Source organism: Benincasa hispida, chromosome 6, assembly GCF_009727055.1.
Source record: "Benincasa hispida cultivar B227 chromosome 6, ASM972705v1, whole genome shotgun sequence".
Lineage (NCBI taxonomy): Eukaryota > Viridiplantae > Streptophyta > Magnoliopsida > Cucurbitales > Cucurbitaceae > Benincasa > Benincasa hispida.
Genome location: NC_052354.1, coordinates 8142538 through 8163642, shown reverse-complemented (window position 1 = coordinate 8163642; position 21105 = coordinate 8142538). Strand labels below are relative to the sequence as shown.

General features: G+C 31.9%; 2 protein-coding genes and 1 long non-coding RNA gene across 4 annotated transcripts; 1 reads left to right on the top strand and 2 right to left on the bottom strand.

The window, feature by feature from the left end:
* Positions 1-3660: 3660 nt before the first annotated feature.
* LOC120080526 lies at positions 3661-5688 on the bottom strand. The gene is made up of 2 exons (XR_005482541.1): positions 5497-5688; positions 3661-5314 (listed from the first exon to the last, which is right to left on the bottom strand). It is a non-coding gene; the product is annotated as an uncharacterized LOC120080526 (long non-coding RNA).
* A 3206-nt stretch (positions 5689-8894) lies between these two features.
* LOC120080495 (SPX domain-containing protein 4) lies at positions 8895-13335 on the top strand. The gene is made up of 3 exons (XM_039035167.1): positions 8895-9492; positions 12383-12548; positions 12682-13335. The coding sequence occupies exons 1-3, from the start codon at positions 9151-9153 to the stop codon at positions 13146-13148; spliced, it is 975 nt and encodes a 324-aa protein (XP_038891095.1). The 5' UTR covers positions 8895-9150; the 3' UTR covers positions 13149-13335.
* A 751-nt stretch (positions 13336-14086) lies between these two features.
* On the bottom strand, positions 14087-18636 carry LOC120080494 (phosphate transporter PHO1 homolog 9-like). 2 transcript variants are annotated; one of them, XM_039035166.1, is made up of 13 exons: positions 17560-18636; positions 17065-17401; positions 16915-16963; positions 16759-16830; positions 16537-16666; positions 16311-16431; positions 15844-16102; positions 15630-15734; positions 15486-15530; positions 15243-15392; positions 14879-15157; positions 14601-14740; positions 14087-14392 (listed from the first exon to the last, which is right to left on the bottom strand). In XM_039035166.1, exons 1-13 carry the CDS (start codon positions 18101-18103, stop codon positions 14302-14304), a joined length of 2322 nt encoding a protein of 773 aa, XP_038891094.1. In that variant the 5' UTR covers positions 18104-18636; the 3' UTR covers positions 14087-14301. The 2 variants fall into 2 exon arrangements, with proteins under 2 accessions (XP_038891094.1, XP_038891093.1); XM_039035165.1 differs by having other exon boundaries at positions 17065-17416; positions 17560-18635.
* Between the last annotated feature and the right edge of the window lie 2469 nt (positions 18637-21105).

Below are 21105 nucleotides of genomic sequence, written 5' to 3'. Positions count from 1 at the left end.
GAATGAATTAAATCTAGAGGCTCAGAGTAATCATGTTATTAATTAATTTCTTATTCACATGACAACATTTTATTAATGTTTAAATTTAATCTGAACATTCCTTCAGTTGCATACCCCTTCCCTACGAATACATTATTCTTAGTAAGGATATATAAATCTGCTCTCATAGTTTGAGTAAATCTGGCCTTGTTGAGGAGATAGCCCGAGACCAAGTTCTTATCAAGTTCTTATCTCTGGAGTACACAGGACATCCTTCAATATGAGGGTCTTCCCGGAGGTAAACTTCAGCTCGCAAGCGACACGTGTTGGTTTGGTTTCAATTGGAAGATTAAAAAAATTAATTATTAAAGTAAAATGAAATTAAAATTAAAAAAATAGTAATAATAACTTTTTATTATTATTAAAAATAAAAATAATCACACACGCGCGCCTCGCCTCGTCACGCCTGTTCGACCTAACGGGGGCAGCAGTGCCACTGTATCCACATTGGTCTATCTCTTCACTCCCTCCCTTAGGGTCCAAACCCGAAGTCTAAGATAGGAGTATAAGAAGGAGACTCCCTCTAAAAAATAATGAATGTGGGATTTTCAACCAAATTTTTTTTCCTTTTCTTCTAAAACTTGAATTTTCACCCAACAAGAAACAAGAAATGTTGTTCCAACAAGTTCATGTTGGCACCAACAGTATTAGTGCATCAATTGAAAAGCTTCGCTTGACTGTGGATTTCGTTGGTTTGAATATAGGTGGGAAAAGCTTTTATGACGATCTAATCCTCTCCTCAGCAGGTGCCTTATACAAATAAGTTGGCGGGTTGGGCTGGGTTCTAAGGGATCACTTAGGTTGTCGGTTTCAAGTTCATTTCCATATGTTATTCGATGAAGGTTCTTGAAGTTATGGCTATTCGTGATGGACTGGATGATATTTGTCTATGTGCAAAATATTATAGTTGAATCAAACTGTCAGGAGATTATTCGCCCTATCAATGACAAGTCTTTGAACCTCTAAGAGGTATCATCTTTTTATTGAAGAGGTGAAGTCTTTGACAAGCGAGATGGGGTCTGTCTCTTTCTCTCATCTGAAGCGTCGTCATAATTTCCTTGCTCATTCTTTAGCTAGTAGGGGGTTGGAGGAGCGAGCTTCTATGGTTCTTCCTTTTCCTTATCCTAAGTGGTTTTCTTTGTCATTGTCTTCTGATGTTATCCTACATAGTCGTTTATGTATGTTTTCTTAAAAAAAGAAAAAAATAGAATGTAAAACGTAAGTACTAAAAAAAAAGTCCATACAAACATATAGTTCGGCTAGCATAAATTTGTACTATCAAGTTAATTCGAGGATTGGATTCTCCTCCCTGTATCATAAAAATAATAATAATACAAAAGAAAATACCACATTTTAAGGAAATACATCTCAAAGATATGGAGGAAAACTTTAAATTAGTAAAAGAAGCTTTTAATGTGCACATATCCAATTTTCAACTCCACATTAAATGAGGATAATAGAAGCCAGGCTGTGTGTGTGAGAACTGGGGAACCAACAAAACAAAATTTTAGCCACATATATAACTTTGTATACTCACTCACAAATAACTTTTTTGTTTTTTTTTTTTTTAATTGTTGTTAATTATTTATATATTTTATTAAAAGGTACAAAATTACATTTATTTCACCTTATAATGATACCTCACATGGCTCTTCTCTGCAACCCAACTGCTCATATTAAATTCAGCAAATACAACCCATTTAACAAATTTTACTGCCTAATTCTGATGTTGGGAACCCTCATTTATTTATTTTTCCAAACAAAATATAATATTCATTTCATCCCCAGATTTGGAAGTGATTTTATGTTTTATTGAATTATATAATATGGTTCAAATTTAAAGATTTAACATGCATGCATTTGAGAATCAACATCACTCACCCTATAACAGAATCCAAATTTAAACAACACATACCTATATTCATGGAGACAATAAGACATTAAACAAAATTATAGAGTTACAAATACTTTATATGCTAGAAAAAAAAAAACCCTCAAAGTTAATTTTTATCGAAATTGGATAAATAATAATGATTTTCATATAAAGAATTATAATATGTGAATATGCTTTTAAAATTTATAGTGAAGATGCTAATAAATAATAAAATATTTTTTAAAAAATCAACAATAAATAGGCCACTGATACTAAATGTAAGATTTCTTAAAAGTCTTATCAAAATGACATTTTTTTAACACATTGAAGTATTATTTTCATATTACAAAATACACAGTTAGAGACAAGGAAACAAAAAGTAGGAGTAATTAATGTATGACTATGATGCATTTCGGTAAGCACTTATCTCTATGTATTTCACTATTAAATAGACACAAAAAAGAATACATTCTAAATTTTAAAAAAGAAAAAAAAAATATATCGAATAGGAAACAATGACGGAACAATTTAATGTGATAAACAAGATAAGTATAATATAAGATGCACGTAAACATTTTTTTAATATATGTTAAGCATAGGGTAAAAAAGGTTCACATCCATTGACGAAAACTAATAGGAAAGAGGGGGTAAAAGTTGAATACGAGAATTGTCCAAGAGCAATAATAATGATTAGATGAGAGAATTGTCCGATGAGTAATGAGTAGCTACCAACTAGGTTGAGGCATATTTCTATTAGGTGCTAGCAAGATTGAACAAAAGAGATCTATTTTCCTTGTCCAATCTTTTTCCATCTCCATGTTCTATTTGAATTTTGATCAAAAGGCAAAAACACATCAATGCAAAGCAAACTCAAGATTCCTTTGTGCAGATAAACATCAAATTCAACTTGATCAAAGTACTATATAATGCATTAAATTTAAATGCTGGAAAAAAGGCAATGCATTATTTCTGATGCCCAACCAAAAGGTACCAACAAATTCCTCAATTAGAAAAGGAAAGAACAGATTGATTAATCACATTGTCTAATCTAATCTCATGAAACTTTCTATTAGAATTAGGCAGTGAGATGTCCTATGACTTCATAAATATTTTGGAACATTGGTTTGTGGTGGGTTTTGTCTCAACTTATGAACTTTGACTTCGTTAATCTTGGTTTATCAAACCTATCTTGCACTGTGTTGATGCTGTAGAGAAAGATACCTTTCTTTTTACATACCAAAACAAAACTGAGAAAAAGAATATGTATTTTTCTCGTTCGAAACAAGATGGAGTTTAATAAACCAAGCTACCCTTGCCTCAACTCAGCCTTAAAAGGGGAGCCAACGGGGGCAAAGTTTAAGAGCTTATACATACCCCCTGACTATTAAGGGCCTTAAAACCAACCAAAATGAGAAAAGAACACCTTATTTTGGACCTTTTTAAGTTTTGCTCTAAAACCAAATTAAGGCAACACCATGTAGTGATCGTTTCTGGACCAAAATAAGTGTCAATAAGCTATTCATACAGAGGACCACAGAATCATGGCAGCAATAAGCTCCATGCATTTGACATCACTTTGAAAGGTTCCCAGTAAGCAGGTAAAGCACTTGCCTTCTCTTAAATATCAAACCAATACTAATAAATAAAACATCAACTGAAATTGAACCATTTCAACATTCATAACATAAAGGTTCAATGTGGATACATACTATACATCAATCCAGTCCATGTTTTCATAATATCATCGATGAACTGTGAAAAAAATGTCAACAAATAGCCAAGTTACTGACAATCTAACAAACAAAATGCAAAGGCAACTTCAGATTCTGGTATGATGTATACATAATATCAAATAGTAAGAAAGAACAAAGTTCGGATTTAGAGACCAAGATAAGGCAATAGATGTAAAAAAATTTCCCCTAATGAAACTTGGGCATCCTCCATGATTCCTTTTTCCCACGATTGAGCCTGTTATGGGTTGAAGAATTACAGCCACATGGTCATTTCTCCCTCAACCATTCTTAATGCTGGAAACTAAAAACATGTGGCAATTTCGGTGGACATCAACCTAACGGTAAGTCATCCTTTAAGAAAGGAAATGAATATATGGCTTCAACTCACTAGAGCTTTCTTTTGATGACTTCTTTTGGTTTTGGTTCTACTTTCCTCTGCCTCATAATTAAGTATAAAAAAGAATCCAATGAATCAAAGTTCAACCCTTCCCATAATTGAAATAAACCATTACGTCATAATTCCTCCCATAAACTACTATGCCCCCAAGTGGAAAGGAACTTGTGATAGTTGAGATCTTGTCCCGCAGATGGCATTAATATAATTTAGAAAGTATAATGGATGGCATTACAGGAAGCAGAATATGCTATTGTTTGAGCTGCAACGTGGAGTCGCAGATGCCATCTTTGATGTGTGCATGACTATACTAGGCTTTGGATATTCAATAAGATGGAGCCACAGTACTCGTGCAAAATTACTTACAAACTTCTGTCTAAACAAATATTACCAAAACATAAGCAAACATATCCACATTGAATATTGAAAAACAGAACAAATTACAACACTAATAAACTTTTGAAAGACTGAATTTTACGTACAGTCAGAAGATATCAAATTTCTTGTAATCACCCTCTATATGACACAGTGTTAATAGTAATAAGAAAAATTGGGTATGAATTTTTCTTTCTGAGAGTACACTATGACCCACAATCAATCATCAACAACAATGAGGAAAACTTGACAGCCCATGGATTGAAGCAAGAAATAATGGCCTAAGACCCATTGAGCTGCAAACCTAAAAAAATTAATTAGAAGTTTCTAAGCTACCAGATGTCACAACATTATACAGATAACTAAATCATCAAACGGGTTGAAATAAAAAGGAGATTTGTGTACCGATGACCTTCTCACAAGCCCCTTCATGATTGGATGGTTATCTCTATCGCATCTTCATTTGGAAAACACATTCGTGGGAGGTGGGTCATCAATCATAAAGGCACTCATAAGGTCAATAAAAAGATTGGAAGATATATTTAATGCCATTTGTGAATGTAAGGGCATTACAGGCAGCGAATACATTTAGAAGCTTAAGCTGCAAAGCGGATCCCTTTTATTGTAGCACATCGAGATTAGGCACCAAAAATACAGTAATCATCAAGGAGCCTCAGTACCAGTGCTATGAAGTTAAATGGCAAAAAATATGTCATTGTCCTTGCTAATACACATAGAAAATATACAATATTTAGGCGTAGAAATCCCCAAATTTCACGACAGAAAGAATCCTATACCCAAAAGCAAACATGAATACATCAAAATTTGTGCTTCTCAATCTTAATGGCCATGCGAACAAAGAATTTAGACAACAACTCCAGCATATCAGAGACAGGGATTCTGTACAAAATCAACCATCCAAATTAAAAAACAAAAAAGAATGCAACAAATGGATATGGTTAAACCCTTTACAAGTGAGACAAGAAAGAAAACGGAAATAGGCGGATCAGAAAGCTTAAAGCTTTGTACTAGAGATGCATTCTCATAGCGAAACACTGACAAAATTTAGGTATACAAAGTACCTTGCTTCTCCGATTTAGGGACAAACGCTTCCGCCGATAGGACGACGCTGCTAGAACTTAGGCATTGCCATTTAAATACAGCGATTTCCGAAATTAGGGCATTGCAGGGGAACCTCCCGCCGAACCCTAATCATAGAGCGTAATCAGAAGTTAGATCAAAGTACCTTGTTTGAAATCGACGGTCGCTATGAAATGTTTAGTAGAGCCGGCAATATATTGGAATTTTACAATAATTATTATTTAAAATTTAAAACCCTAATTGGATTTTTTTTAAAAAAAAAATTAAGAAAATCGGTTTCCTAATCATTTTATAGTTTTTTATTTTAATGGGTATATAAGAGGTTGAATTTTAGTGCATGGTTTGAAATAATAATTCTAAGCTTTTATATCAAATGGATTCCTTGGTCGAGAATATATATTTCATATCAATTGAACTATATTCATATTGGTAATTTGTAAAGTAGTCATATACTTTACCTAAATATTGAGTTCATTTAAATTATATTCATATTGGTAATTTGTAAAGTAGGCATATAATTTACCTAAATATTGAGTTCATTTACTCTTTTATGTTGTGTTTCAATTATGTGTTGGATGGTTTAATATTTTCAATTAAATCCTTAACCATTGAAATTGTTTTAAAACAACCCTAAAGTTATGCATGAAGGTATTTTGATAAGAGTATATTTAAAAACGTCGAATGATTTTAATCACACGTCAATCTAGATTAGTGTGAGAGACATGTCAAGAAAATATAATTTTGGTTGTAATGATGGAGCCATCTTTAATTGTAAAAGAATAAAATATCGAAAAAAATTAAAAGGAAAAATGAGTCAAAAATCTCTTTAATGGTTAGATGAATTATTATTTATTTATTTACTTTATAACTAAAAAAATATAAGCTTTGTTTGTTTCTAAATTATTTAATAGATTTGAAAATATCCTAACTATTTTTCAAATTTGGACACCATTTTGAAATTATACAAATTGGTTAAGACCTTTGATTTTTCTTTTTTGTTTTTTTTTTAAAAAAAGTTAGATTACAATATAAAAAGAATAATGAAAAGCTTTATTTGTTTTAGTTTTAAAATTGTGGAAATAAAACATGAAGATTTTAATGTTTGAAAATCAAAATTTGAAAACAACGCATTTGAATTTCATATGTTTATATGTATTTGACAGAAATTAGATTTTAATTTAAAAAATGTATTTGATATTATATTCATAAATCATAAAACTAATCATCGTTATACTATTCTCAAGCTATTTATTAACATGTTTTACATTAAAAATTTGTATAATTATTATTTATGTGATACATATTTTAAATTTAAAAAATGAATGTGGTTCATTTAATATAAGGGAAAATACTTTTTGATCTTTGAAGGCTAATTTCTATTTAATTCATAGATTTCAAAAGGTTATACATTTAGTCCTTAAGTTTTGAGTTTGGTTTCAATTTAGATTTTAAGTTTCAAAATGTTACAATTTTACCCTTGACATTTAAGTTTTGTTTGAATTTGATCCTTTGATTTCAATATTTACATTTTTAATCTTAAATTTTAAAATTTTAAATTTGAATACAATGAAAACATGTTTTTAGTATTTGCACTATTTGGATTGCAAAATCTGAAAAACAGTTTTCAAAATCGGAATCTAAATATTTTGTGTGAATCTGTCAATCTGAAAACGAATCTGAATGGTCAACCAAACTACGTTCGTTTTCTTCTTCACTTGGTTAGAATAATTAAAGGATGAGAATTGAGTTTTGAAGAAAAACAAAACCGTTAGATGATACATAATCATATTTACCTTCACCCATTAGCTTAAGTTTTTTGGTCGATTGGTGATTTAAGAAAAACAAACAAATAACCCTAAAACACTTTTGTGTTTTGACTAGTGGTGATAGTCGATTTGGTTTTATTGGTTTTAGGGTCAATCAATAACTAAACTAAACCAATCTGTTTATAAAAAAAAAAAAAAAAAGATCTAAACTAATGTTCAATAAAAAAACAAAACCAATGAATTGGTTTTTATTTGGTTCGATTTATTATCAGTTCAGTTCTCAATTTTTTTACATTTTCTTTATTTCTTCCAAAATTTAATTCTTATTTCCAATTTTATTTTTGGATTGGACCCTTTTGCTAATTTAAAATTAAAATTAGATTCACCCATACAACTTACTGTTCTACGAAAGTGAGAGATCTCATTGTCCGAGAAATGCTCTTTCCTCTATCAGGATCTGACTTTTTACAAGATAGATAGCATCCTGCGATTACCAATATATTCCTTATTATATTTTTTTTATCAATTGAATTGAATCTATTACATTTTTTGTTTATATTGAAATGAATCGAAATTGGATAAGGAGTTAGTCAATCATGCTCGTTTTTTTTTATAAGTTGAAATTAGACATTTTATTTTTTTTCGCACTTTCTAAATAAAACACATAAACACTTCATAATAATTGGTCTTTTTTTAAACAATAAATATATATATGCATCATAATAATTAAAAGACTAAAAGATATCCAATGTTACAATTTTTGAGAAAAAAAATACCTTTTTCGTCCCTAGGCTTTGGGTCTAGTTTCTATTTAGTCATTAAGTTTTGAGTTTGGTTTCAATTTAGTCCTCAAAGTTTCAAAATGCTCGATTTTACCTTTGACATTTGAGTTTTGTTTCAATTTGGTTTCTATATTTCAAGTTTTACACTTTTAAACTCAATTATTCACTCAATACTCATTTCCCGTCTTTAGTATTAATTTATGTTGATAAATTAAAAATTATTAAAAGAATTATAATTAATTAAGTTTCGCTATTGTTTATCACTTTTAAAATTATTTAAAATTTTACTTCATAATTATTTCTAAATAATTAATAGAAATTGGTGTCAGTGATTAAAAGTGAGTATTTAATGAAAAATTGATGTTAGAAAAATGTAAAATCTTGAAACTTGAGGACTAAATTGAAACAAAACTCAAATAACAAGGGTAAAATTATAACATTTTGAAACTTCGGGACTAAATTAAAATAAAACTCAAAACTTAAGAATCAATTGGGTAACATTTGAAAACCTAGGGACCAAATAAATTTACGCCTAAAATCTAAAGACCAAAAAGATATTTTACCCTTTATTTTTAAGAATATATATATCATGGGTTTGGTTCGATTTTGATTGGTTTTTCAATCAAAATCTGATTGGAACCAATACTTTTTTGGTTTAGAATATAAACCAATATGTATAATTTTTACTAAAAGAAAAATTAAATGAAACTAGTTTTGGATGGGCTTGATTTTCCGATTTTTCGATTTATTATTATTATTTTGTTGCATTCCTAGTGTTGACATAGCAAATTTCCATCCATTTGGAAACCCAACTAGCATTAGATTAAGAACATAAAAGCATAAGATACAATAGCAAAAGACATAAATGGATTCTGACAAAGAAGTTCGCACAACAAACAATTTTATTCCATCTTTCATCTTTTTCATCTCCATCCACATTCCATTATTCCTCATTCCATCTTCCCCCCATCGATTTCCCCTCTGATTTCTCCTCTAATTCGCTCTTAACTACTCCTAATTCAATTCCCTTCTCTTCTTTTCTCTCATTTCTCCTCATCTTCAACTCCAATCTTCCGAGCTTCCGGCTATGAAATTTGGGAAGGAATTCAAAACCCATCTGGAACAGACCCTCCCCGAGTGGAGGGACAAATTTCTCTGTTACAAACCCCTCAAGAAGCTCCTCAAACACTACCCTAATCTCCCTTCTACCATCTATCCAATACCCACCAACCATTCTCTTAATTTTCTTCTTCCTCCCCTTCAACCCCCTGTTTCCTTTGACGATCCCACCGATGCTGCCCCTTGTGAGACTGCTGCTGCTTCTTTGGCTGACCTTCAAGATTGGTTCGTTAAGATTCTCAATGAAGAGCTTGAAAAATTGAATGATTTTTACGTTGATAAAGAGGAAGAGTTTGTTATTCGGTTTCAGGTTATTTTCTTTTCTTTTACTCTTCCCATTCTTTGTTTTGCCGACTGTTCTTGGATTTCTCTGTTGATCTTATGAATACATTTACACAATCTGTATTTTTCCAATTTGGGTTTACTGTGCTATTACCTCTCTTGTGGGATATTGAATAATCTCGAGTGTTAAGGAAGTTTGTAACTAAAGCTGTGTGTCATATGACAATTTGAGGTAAATTAAGTTAGTAGGTATGATTCAAGCTGGATGGATTTTCTTTGATCTTTGATAAGGGTTGTCATAAAGGCAGGTTGAAAAGTTGGATGTTATAAAGGGTTGGTTGTCTTAAAGGCAGGTTTAAAAAGTTAGGTGTCTCTGAGCCTAGATTGGTTTGGTGGTCATTAGTGTAGGTAGCTCCTACTTTGGATATTAAGATCCTCAAGTTTCTTGACAAACAAGTGTTATAGGGTGCCTTGTGAGATTAGTACAAGAAGATTTGACAGTCACCTATCTAAAACATTAACTCTACAAGTTAGTTCTTTTTATTATTATTATTATTATTTTTTCCGTATTCATGAGTGTTTGGACCAGCTTATGCGTACTTCAACTAATCTCACGAGACAACTTACCTGACTATACAACATTTGAGTGTCAGGAAACTCGTAGGATTATTAAATCGTAGGTAAGTGACCATCGTGGATTGAACCCATGACTTCTTAGTCCTTTATCAGGTCATGCTCCTCTATTTACCACTAGACCAACCTATGATGGTTTTTTTTATTAAAAGCTAAACAGTGTAAGATTAGAAAGTCGGGAGAATTAGTTAAGGTATGTACAAAACTGATTTAGATAACTACATATATCAAGAAAAAAGGAAGATGTCTTGAAAGAAGACCTGAATCATGGTGAGCCAAAATAACATACATGCTTGTAAAGGTTAGAATTTGGAAGATCAATCTTCCTAAAGTGTTGAGAAATCAAGGAACCTAACTGAAGTGGTGGAATGTGCATCATGTCCTGATGTTTTGGGTGACAATAGGGATTGGCATCCATGTCTGCAGTCTAGTTGAGATTGTAGAATGTGAGTGTATGATTAATGTGCTTCAACTACAGCTCTCCCTGGATTAAAGATTAGCCATGACAGAGTACATTGTTGAAATTGGTCTTTTGCTTCAAGATTGGACATTCAAATACATGGCCATCATTCTGACTTTTGAACACTAGCCTGCCAATTTTGAGCAGAAATGAATGATTCTGCTCATCTTTTCTTGATTTATCATTCTGCCCAGGCAATTTAAATTTAATGGTTAAGGGTACCAACATTTATTAAGGTTATCTTCAAACCAAATTGAAATTTTGTCTAGGAGCATATCTTGTTTCTTTTGCATCTTGTGCATTTTTTTCCACCTATCATATATGGGGTGCTTTAACCAACTCTTGTCATCATCAGCATTTCTTAACTATTTATTCTAATATGAAGAGAGTATGTTGGTAAAATGTAACCTCATTTTTTTTAATAGTATTGATGTGTTTTGTTGGCATCCTACAGTTTGTACGAGTTTTTCAAATCCCTTCTGGAAAATGATTGAAAAATTAATAAGATGAAGGTTCATTTTATTTCAGATGTTTTTTCTGTTCTTCTGTACCTAGTATTTTATTTTCTCAACTCGACATTTGCACATTAAGATCTTTCCTTTTCTCATGTAGCATGAGAATGTCAAGCAGAAGGGAAAGCAGCATTTGCCAAATGTGTCGTTCTGCTTCGTGGAACAAAAGATTAATCGATTGTAGAATGATGCTTCTATAACTTTTTTTTTCTTTTTTTGGGATAACCATGAGATGTTTAGTTGTTCTTGTCTTGGGCTTTGGTTGAGTGGTTTTCTGGAAATTGTTTTCAGTATGAAATTCTTGGGCTTTTCATATTAACAGAGAAGTAATTAGATTTTTTCTTTGGTTTAAACCCTATTCGATACCCAAACATTCAAAATATCTCCATGAGCTTTCAATCTTGTTCCATTCTGGTCTTAATGTCTCATAACTTGTAAAATATCTATTTTAGTTCTTGAACGTTAAAAAAACATACAGTTGTCTTGGTCCTTTTATTTTAATTTTAACAAATTAATGACGTTATATTGAGTCTATTGAAATGTCTATTTTAATCCTTAAACTTCTAAAAACAAAAAAAGATTTTGTCCTTTTATTTTAATTTTCACGAATTAATGATTGTCATATCGAGTATGTGTACTAGCATGTTAATACGATAATGATTTCAAACTAAACGAGTTAAAGACAAAAATCGGACAAAGTGAATTTAAGGTAACGAGAACCAAAATGATTGTTTAAAAGTTTAGAGACTAAAATAGATATTTTGAAAGATCATGAGACCAAAATAGAACAAACTTGAATGTTGAAGGATCAAAACCAACCATTTAAAAAATTTAGAGACTAAAATAGAACAAAGTTTCAAGGACTAAAATGAGAGTTAAATTTCTCTCTTTTCTTTTTTGGGAGAAAAAACAGCTTCCAGTAAAAATTAGTCAGACAGTGTCGTTTCTTATCCAAAGAAAATATTTCCTGTAATGTGTGCACTGAAAGATAATACTCATCATTGTATTTGTGTCTTTTAATTGCTTTAAGAAACATCTGAGTAGTGGGGCAATGTTTACTCTGTTTTCTGATCAGTTTTTAACATTTGAAAACCATTTCCAGAAGAAAAATTCTACCGATTAGTAAACAAGTTATCTAAGTCTGAAATTATATTTGTTCTTTTAAACCCCAAAAATACTACATAATTCAAAATTGTTCACTTAACTTACTTCTTTTGATTACATTTGTCCTCTGCTATATGTCATATCTAAATCAGAAAGGTTTCAGGCAGTTCTAGCTCTCTAATGATGATACTCGAGTTCAATTGGCACAGGAGCTAAAGGAAAGAATTGATCGTGTAAAGGAAAAGAGCAGCAGGGGAGGTGTTTTTTCGTCAGAGAATGAATTCAGTGAAGAAATGATGAATATTCGTAAGGACTTTGTTGCCATTCATGGAGGAATGGTGCTTCTGAAAAACTATAGCTCCCTAAATTTTGCAGGTAAATGACTTCAGAGGTAAAGCAATAGATCAATGTATAGCATGTCACCTACATCATCATCATCATCACTCCTAAATTGTTCAACTCAGGCACAAGCACTTTTACTGAATTGTTTTCAAATTTGGGTTTAAAGGGCTGATAAAAATTTTGAAGAAGTATGATAAACGCACGGGTGAACTGTTGCGTCTGCCATACATGCAACTTGTAGTACGTCAACCATTCTTTACAACAGAACTTCTCACAAGCCTGGTTCATCAGTGTGAGGAAAACCTTGAGGTACTCTTCCCATTGGAAGCGGAAGTCATCGAATCACCCCCGACCTTACGCGTTGACCCAAACCTTATACTTGATAACTCCAAAATTATTACAGCCCAGACACCTTCAGATCTTGGGGAGGAAAGTGAGGATTTATACCGAAGCATTGTGGCTGCGATGACAGCCATTCGTGGCCTACAAAAAGAAAGTTCCACCAACAATCCTCTGTCATTTTCATCTCTCTTTAAGAGTCAGGATGATGAGAGTACCGGTGCTGTGACAGATGAGAACTCTCCCTCAAACTCTTTGGCTTCTTTGCCTAAAGTTGATGACGATGATGAATAGTTTTCGTTCTTCCTTCTCTGTGTAACTGAGTTTTGGTAACTTTTTGTTGTCAAGAGTTCACCTTTCAACTTTGTAAACAGATGAGATTTGAATGAGAGGTTATCTAATTTTGTACAGTCAATGTATAGAATTCAATTGGCTGATCCAAATATGGGGCATCTGGTGGCCGGAATAAGTTCTTGTTCTATGAATGTGTTTGGACAATTGACAAGCCGTTATATGTTCATTTGATGTTATTCTACGTATATCAAATTAGGAGTGTTCAAAAAATTCGATGACTCAAAAAAATCGATCAATCCAATTTAACTCGTGCAGTTTGGGTTGAGTTATTAATTCATTTGAGTTTGATTCAAATAAATGAAAATTTTATGGGCTAGGTTGGTTTATGAATTCACCTAATATAACTCAAATCAATCCGAACCAACCCGAATTTATTATTAACTTTAAAATATATTATTTATTACTTATAACATAATTATTTATACATATATTAATTTTAATTTTATTTAATTCCAATTTTTTTTGAATAATTTATTCTTCAATAATTCTTAAAAGTAATTTCTTTACACTTTAAAAAGAAATTTTTCACCATATAAATTAAATTTAACTTATTTTTTTTATCGACGAATAATTGATGGAATTACTAATGCGGTTGATATTCTGAATTTTTTTTGTAGCAAAAAATATTAAATATGTAGGAGGTGGTCAAATCTCGTCTTATATCTTTTTGTATTTAGCTTATTTATTTTCATATTACATATTTACGTTGATTCCTTTTAGAAGAAAATTTTAAATAAATGATCCAATTAACTTACCAACCAAACTCAAATATTTCATGGTTGGATTGGGTTGAGTTCATTTTTTAATAAGGGTTATTTGGGTTGAAAAAATTTACGATCCGAATAATTAAGTTGGGTCTAAAAAGTGTTTCAACTAACTTAATCCAATCCAACCCATAAACACCCGTATATTGAATGAAATGAATTCATATCTTTATACCTCTCTTTTTTCCTTTTTACATGTTCTCAGGCTATACTAACCCTATTTCTCTTTCTACATTAGATCTAAAATATAAAGAGAAACAAGGCATGTGTAAGAATAAAAAAATCAGTCGAAACGTTATCTCAGGGAACTTCATTTCATAAGCGAGTCCTCATCTTGCCATATCGTCATAGTCAAAAGGAAGAGGTACAGAGTTGAATGCCCTGTATTTCCCCACGTTGTTTAGGTGCTCGTTCTCCAACCTGATGAGCACAAAATCCATAAATCCTTTAATTATCACCAGTAAGAACCTTTATTTTGGCACTGACAACTACTATAATGCAGAAACTAGTTGAACTTGATTACAGAGTTGTAGTAAAACAGAGAACTTCGTTCTTCTCATGTTTTACTACCTTTCAGGATAATGTTTCTAAATCCATTCCTGGGACGATCAAGGAACGTAGGACATACCTGAAGAAATTCCAGATTCCTCGTCGAATAATCTCCAACCCGGCAACAACGGAAATTAAGGCTTGTCTATGGATGAATGGAGCTTCCCTAAAACCCAATACTGATTGCATCCAAGCAAGTCGTAGCAAGATATTCAGTACCTGCAATCCAGATTCCACAGATAATTATCAGCTAAGATACACCATGGTTTCCTATGCCAAGCTACTCTTGCTTTCTAAAAATAATAGCAGAAGGCTGTTTTTCAAAGAATAGGTCCAAAAAGACACTAGTTTTCTTACAATTGCTGCAAAGTATACACTCTTGTTGGATATCAGTAGTTTGTCTCTCAACCATGGATTCTTCGAGTCTCGTCGCAGGAGACCCCAGTCACATACTATATCCCAATACGTGCCTGAAATTGTCGCAATAGCAGAACTAACTGCAGCCAAGGTTCTCCAAGTCATTCCCATATTCAAATCATTGCCTGTTCTCATTGCAACTGCAATGACCGTTGAGAAGTACTTCAGTCCATTAAACACATGGCTTACATCTTTCTCTTCGATCAAGCGCCGAAGGCACTGCAACCATTAAGCAACCTTAGTTCTGATGATTTGATACGTCGGAGAAGTTGAGAAAAATATATGTTAAACCACAACTGATTACCTGGAGAGTACGAATCCAATATGGAATAATTGCAACAACAAAGTAGAAACCTTCAAAAATGTTGCTCTCAGAGCACGTATTCGTTCTTTGTAAAAAGTTACCCCACCCGTAGTAGCAAATATAGAATTCTAAACTTCTGAAGGCTTGCACCTGATGTGAATTTGTAACTATATTAACCTTGATGTATAAAGTTTCCCAGGAGAATGAAACATACAGAAATCTTAAAGAAGGTTAATGTCAAACCTGGCTAGTAAGCTGATCTGCCAAGAAAAAGTCTTCAAGTGTAACCTAAAGACAAAATGCAAATTTGAATTAGCACTGGCCATACACTTTTTTTTGCTCAAAAATAGAAATACGTAGTTGTGAAATTTCTCTTCCCAAGACTACCTTGTAGAACGGAGCACAGACCAAACGAAATACACTACGAATTAGGAAGAAGCGGCTCGAACGGAATATGATATCAAAAGGACAAAATAATATAAGAAGAACAGCCTGCAAAATGATTCCAGCTTAGATATGGCTATTACTCTTAATACAATAGCTAGAGCATGAATAGAGATGTGTTTGAGAAATGCACTACACAACGGATGATGGAGCTTACAGTGAGTAGAGCTAGCGGAATTGACTCGGTAAGAGCTTCAAATTTTTTTGTTTCCAGGTCTATCTCCATGTCCAAATGTGAGAGAACACAAGCAAATGTGAGCACAGCAAGACCTGAACTAAGAAAAAAGACCTCTCGGTAACCCAACTCCGTTCCTTGCTTGAAGCCAAACATAAATGTGTAATTGATACGGTAACGCCTCCAAAAGTATATATTTGCAGAGTACATCAACATGTGCAAGATGATGAAACCAAAAAAGCTGAAAAAGTAAACATAAATATCAACTCATATGTACATTAAAAAGGCAACGATTTATCAACATTAAAATTGTTGATAAACTCATTCATTCTTCAACTTTTTTTCTCAATGAAAGTTGTTGTTTCCATTCAAAAATGATACTTAAGTTACTAATGGATTTTTTTATAAATATGATGCCTCGAAACATCAAAGTCGCCATCTAAAATTACCTATATAGAGGAAATATGTTATCCATGAACTGGTTGCTCCCTTTGCTCTCAAATATATCTCTTAGGTGTATAACTAAAATAATGGCCACTACAAGTGCAGCAGCACATCCGAAGAAAAAACCTGCAGATATTCATTTCAAATTTGAGAGTATAAGACATTGCAACAAAATAATCATTATTCTCAAACTTGAAAGAAATCAGCTTTTGCTCTAACAAGACTTATTACCAGAGAAAAACGTAATTCCATGTCTTTCCCTTCTGATTTTTCTTCTCAAAATGTCCATTCCTCTTCTTCGGTTTCCATTTGCAAAGTGCTTAATGAAAGCAGCCTCCACTCTTTCAATGAGCCGTGTGACCTGTGGCAGTACAGAAACATTTTGAAGAGAAAGACTTTCAGGTGAGAATTGGTTAACTATACCACAATGAAATTTCAGGAATTGTAATAGACCTCTATAGTGCTGCCAAGAGGAGATTTGTCCACCATTTCTAAGTAGACCTTTGACGCTTTACGTGATGCTATCTATATTCACAAAATCAGAGATTCAGTAATACTTGAAACAAAATGATCGTTTATTCAAGTAAATAGACTGGAAGCTGTGGAGACCTTATCATACTTCTTCATGATCTTCGAAACCGCCAATGTATTTAAGAAGCTGTAGATCCATAAGGAATAAAGCTGTTTATATATTAACAAATTCAACAATGAAGAAATATAATCCTCACTACGATATCAAGACTCATGTATTACTATTACCTGTAGCCTTTTAGAACTTGAAGCTTTTGGTAGAATTCGATCAAGGCCCGAGTCATCAATTCTTCTGAATTCCTCAACTCCTTCTTATTATATGATAACGGAGACTTGGAACTTGCAACCATGTATTTTAAAGTTGATACTGGTGTTTCGGGAGAGATATTAATCCGTACGTGGGGTAACAAGTCTAATGAAGCTGGTCTTTCTTGAATGGCTTGAATTGTTCCTCTACTCCCCTTCCCGATGTAACTTTTTGGCTCTTTTGCTTCCATATCTTCATCTACCGAAGTTGCATCGTCTACCATCTCAACTTCCTGAGTTGTTTCCAAGCGTGACCGTCCTTCAAAAACACAATCTAGACAGTAAAAAACAATATCAAATTTTCTTGCCCTACATAACTTCACAAAAGCATTGCATTTATAACTAAAGATCTCCTTTCCAAACAGTTCAAACATTTGTCTTTTTGTCTTCAATTCCACAAGAACAATGTTAACTTACCTGTAGCCCTTCCATTGATGGAATTAACAGTTGAGGAGATTGCACTTCCTGCTAGATCGACATGTTCATCAGCATCTTCGAAAGCAACATCTGGTTTCTCCACCTTTATCCTCAAAGCAATCAAAATATCCATCTGTGTGCTCAATTCCTCTGCCTCCACCATCAGCTCCCCTACTTTCTTCTTGTAAAACCTCACCACTTTATTGAACTCATCATCAAGTCTCCTAAAGAATACCACCTCATTTTCACCTCCTCTATCTGATGACATAAAGAACATACTCTGATAGATCTCTTCAGAGTCCTTCTGAACTATGTTTGTAATGATCGCATCATCCTGCTTCCTTGGAGAATGCCTCCGCCCTGTAAGTCCACTGAAAGCTCTATACAAAGACACCTTTCTCTTTAGCTTGCCTGATGCATCTGAAGCTTTTGGCTGCTTAGATATGCTTACTTCAGCCAAAACTGCTTTCAGATGATTGTAATCCAAATATGCTTCTTGCCATTCTGGCACCATTTGAGACAAAAACTCCTTCCCAAACTTCATCTTTAACAGTACCCAAGTCTGGTTTCTTGCCAGTTACAGATGAGTTATATATATAAACACAAATCTAAGAAGAAAATAATGAAAAATGGGGAAAAAGAAAAAGAAAAAAAGTTGGTTGGCTTTTACAGGATGAGTTGCCCATATATAAACAATATGGTGGGCATTTGACAATTATTTTAGAGCTGTCATTCTCTTATTTTGTTCTATTCTATCATCTTTTAATGGTATTCAAAAAAGACTCAAACAAAAAAGTAATGGGGTTTTACCTTTTGACTTAGTCGGAATCATGAGGTGAGAGGCTTCCTGGGTTTTCGATTTCAGCAAGCAATGGTGATTACTTTTCATGGTGGGTTATTTTCTGTAGATGGGTTTATTCACAAATATAATAAAAAGTTAACGAGTTTCGTTTGGAAATCGTCGGCTGATACAGAAGAGGGAAAAACAGTGAAAACAGAGCAAATGGGTCGGGTGGAGTCGATTAGAGAAGAGGATACCCCACATTGTGATTTCACCATAGGAATTATCCCTAGCTTTGCTCCACCGCGTGGAGATAAGGATTGCTTGACTGGCGATATCAAGCAAACAGTACAATAAAGTTGGTCAGCCGCGATTTGTCGATGGTGATGCTTTCCAGAAGCAATTTTCTTTTGAAAATTTCCCGGAAACTTGTTGAAGGGATTGTAGGTTACTTTGAAAGTTTAAAGTATGTACACGAATTATTCACATGTAATAAATAATAATATCTACAACAGTCGTGAGATGAATTTCTTCAAGAAACATGCAAAGTAGAGAAACAAGTGAAGACTAAGTGACACTATTGAGGTTGAGTCCGTAATCTAACGTTAACTTATGAAGTTTGTGAACTAAATATCTCATAATACTTTTAAATGTTACAGTATTATTCATAAACATTCACAAACATTCTCAAAATACTATCGAAAATATAGTTTTATTAGAATTTTGAAAGTAAATTGAGATATAAAACGGTGTGACAGTGTTTTAGATAAAAATTTAGATCACCATATCATTTTAATTAGATCGTCTTCGTCATACAGTTTTAGATTTTGATTTCTATTCGAAAATTTTTTATTTCAAGGTAGTGTAATATTACAACTTTTAAAAGTATAAAGGTATTGTTTAAAGAAATGGCGAAGTTCACAAGTATTTTTTGTAATTTATTTTTTTTTCTTTCTTTTCTTTTTGTTAGTAATTGATTTTACATCTACACTTTTAATTTCATCAAAGTGCATTTCAAACGTAGAGATCTATTACAAATTGTAGTTTTTGGTTTAAAAAGTGTTGTAATTTTTATCCTGAAATATATTCTATTCAAGTATAAAACAGATGCAGACATTAGTATTAAAATTTTATGAGTTTTGGCACAATTATTCAATAGTGAATTTATGCATTAATCAAACTTGATATTATTAAAATTAGTGAGCATATAAAAATTCTTAGGTTGCTATTTGTTAAAATTAATGGACAAATAAGTGAACATTGAATAAAGTAGAAATTGCAATATTTAACTCAACCTTAGATTTCAATTGGATGATATGAAAGTTTTTAAGATAAAAATTGATATAATAAGCTTGACAAATTTAATTTTTCTGTAATTTAAATTTCATTTTCAGGATTGATTATTCTATTTTTTAGATCTTATACTAGATTCTTCTCATGATTATAAAATTGTCTATTCCAATCTTCTAATTTGAAAATTATGATCATTTTAATTTTGTTTGTCTATTTAAATTTTTTATTACAATTTACGTATTTCCATTTACAACTAGTCATATAATTTATTATGAAATTCATATCATACTTAAATGATGTTGATATTATAGACAATCAATATAATAATAGTGTAAAATCTTCTTCATAATATCATATAATGTAATATGAGCATATGTCATATAGGCATAGCTTAGCTAGCTATGGAGGATGGGATTTTCTCTTTTTCCTGGAAATTCATATAAATAAGCTTTTTTCAATATCACATGCTACTTGAGTAGTTGAATTACATTTGTGTAACGTTGTAACTACGTTTGTTTTTTGAATTGACAACAAATGAATGGTTTTTTAGTACAACTAATAAGATAGGATGAATTTGAATGTTCGATTTTAAAAAAAAAAAATCAGTACATATTAATCACCGCTAAATTTAACTCATTGTTACATATTCAAATTGATTTTTATCAAAATAGATGGACATTAAGTAGAATCGTATAATAACATGAATTAGAATGTCTTTTTAGATGAGCCAACATTGTTATTTTTTTTTAATAAAAATGAAACAATCGAATAACAAAATATATTTTAAATGTAAATGACAATAAATAATTTAGATAGCAATAAATAGAACAATAAGGAGTATTTGGGGCGGTAACTTAATTATTATAGTTAGTAATTATTATGGTATAATAACTTATGTTTATGGTATAAACTATTTAGTTTAGGTAAGAAAGAGAAAACACTGCAACGAAGAGAAAAAGAGATGGTGAGTGTGAAATAATAAACACGGTATAAATAGTAAACATTATAACAAAAAAAATACGGTAGTTAATTGTAGGTTATAATATTTGGTAACACTAACTATTCCAACTATTATGATTGAAGCTTCAAATATGAAGTGAACGATAATAGCCGAAGTTGGTTGGCCAAACACCCTCTAGAGATTTAAAGGTAAAATTTATTCAATAATAAGACCATTACATTTGTTAAATTAATAATGTAGCTATCAATATCTCTTAATAATCCAATAGACCACTACTTTGTGATAACCACAATTTAAAATGTTAACGTCGATGGAAATATCTTGGTCCTGATTTTACGGAAATTTTGGTGGAAATATCGATTTTGATAGATATTTTTGGAAAAGATTTAAAAATAAGTTTAGATTAGTAAAAAAATATTTTATGATTTTTAAACAAATTAACATGTCTATTATTTATATCATATTTACATTATTAACATTTTATTGCTTATTTTGTATGTTTCGTAAATTT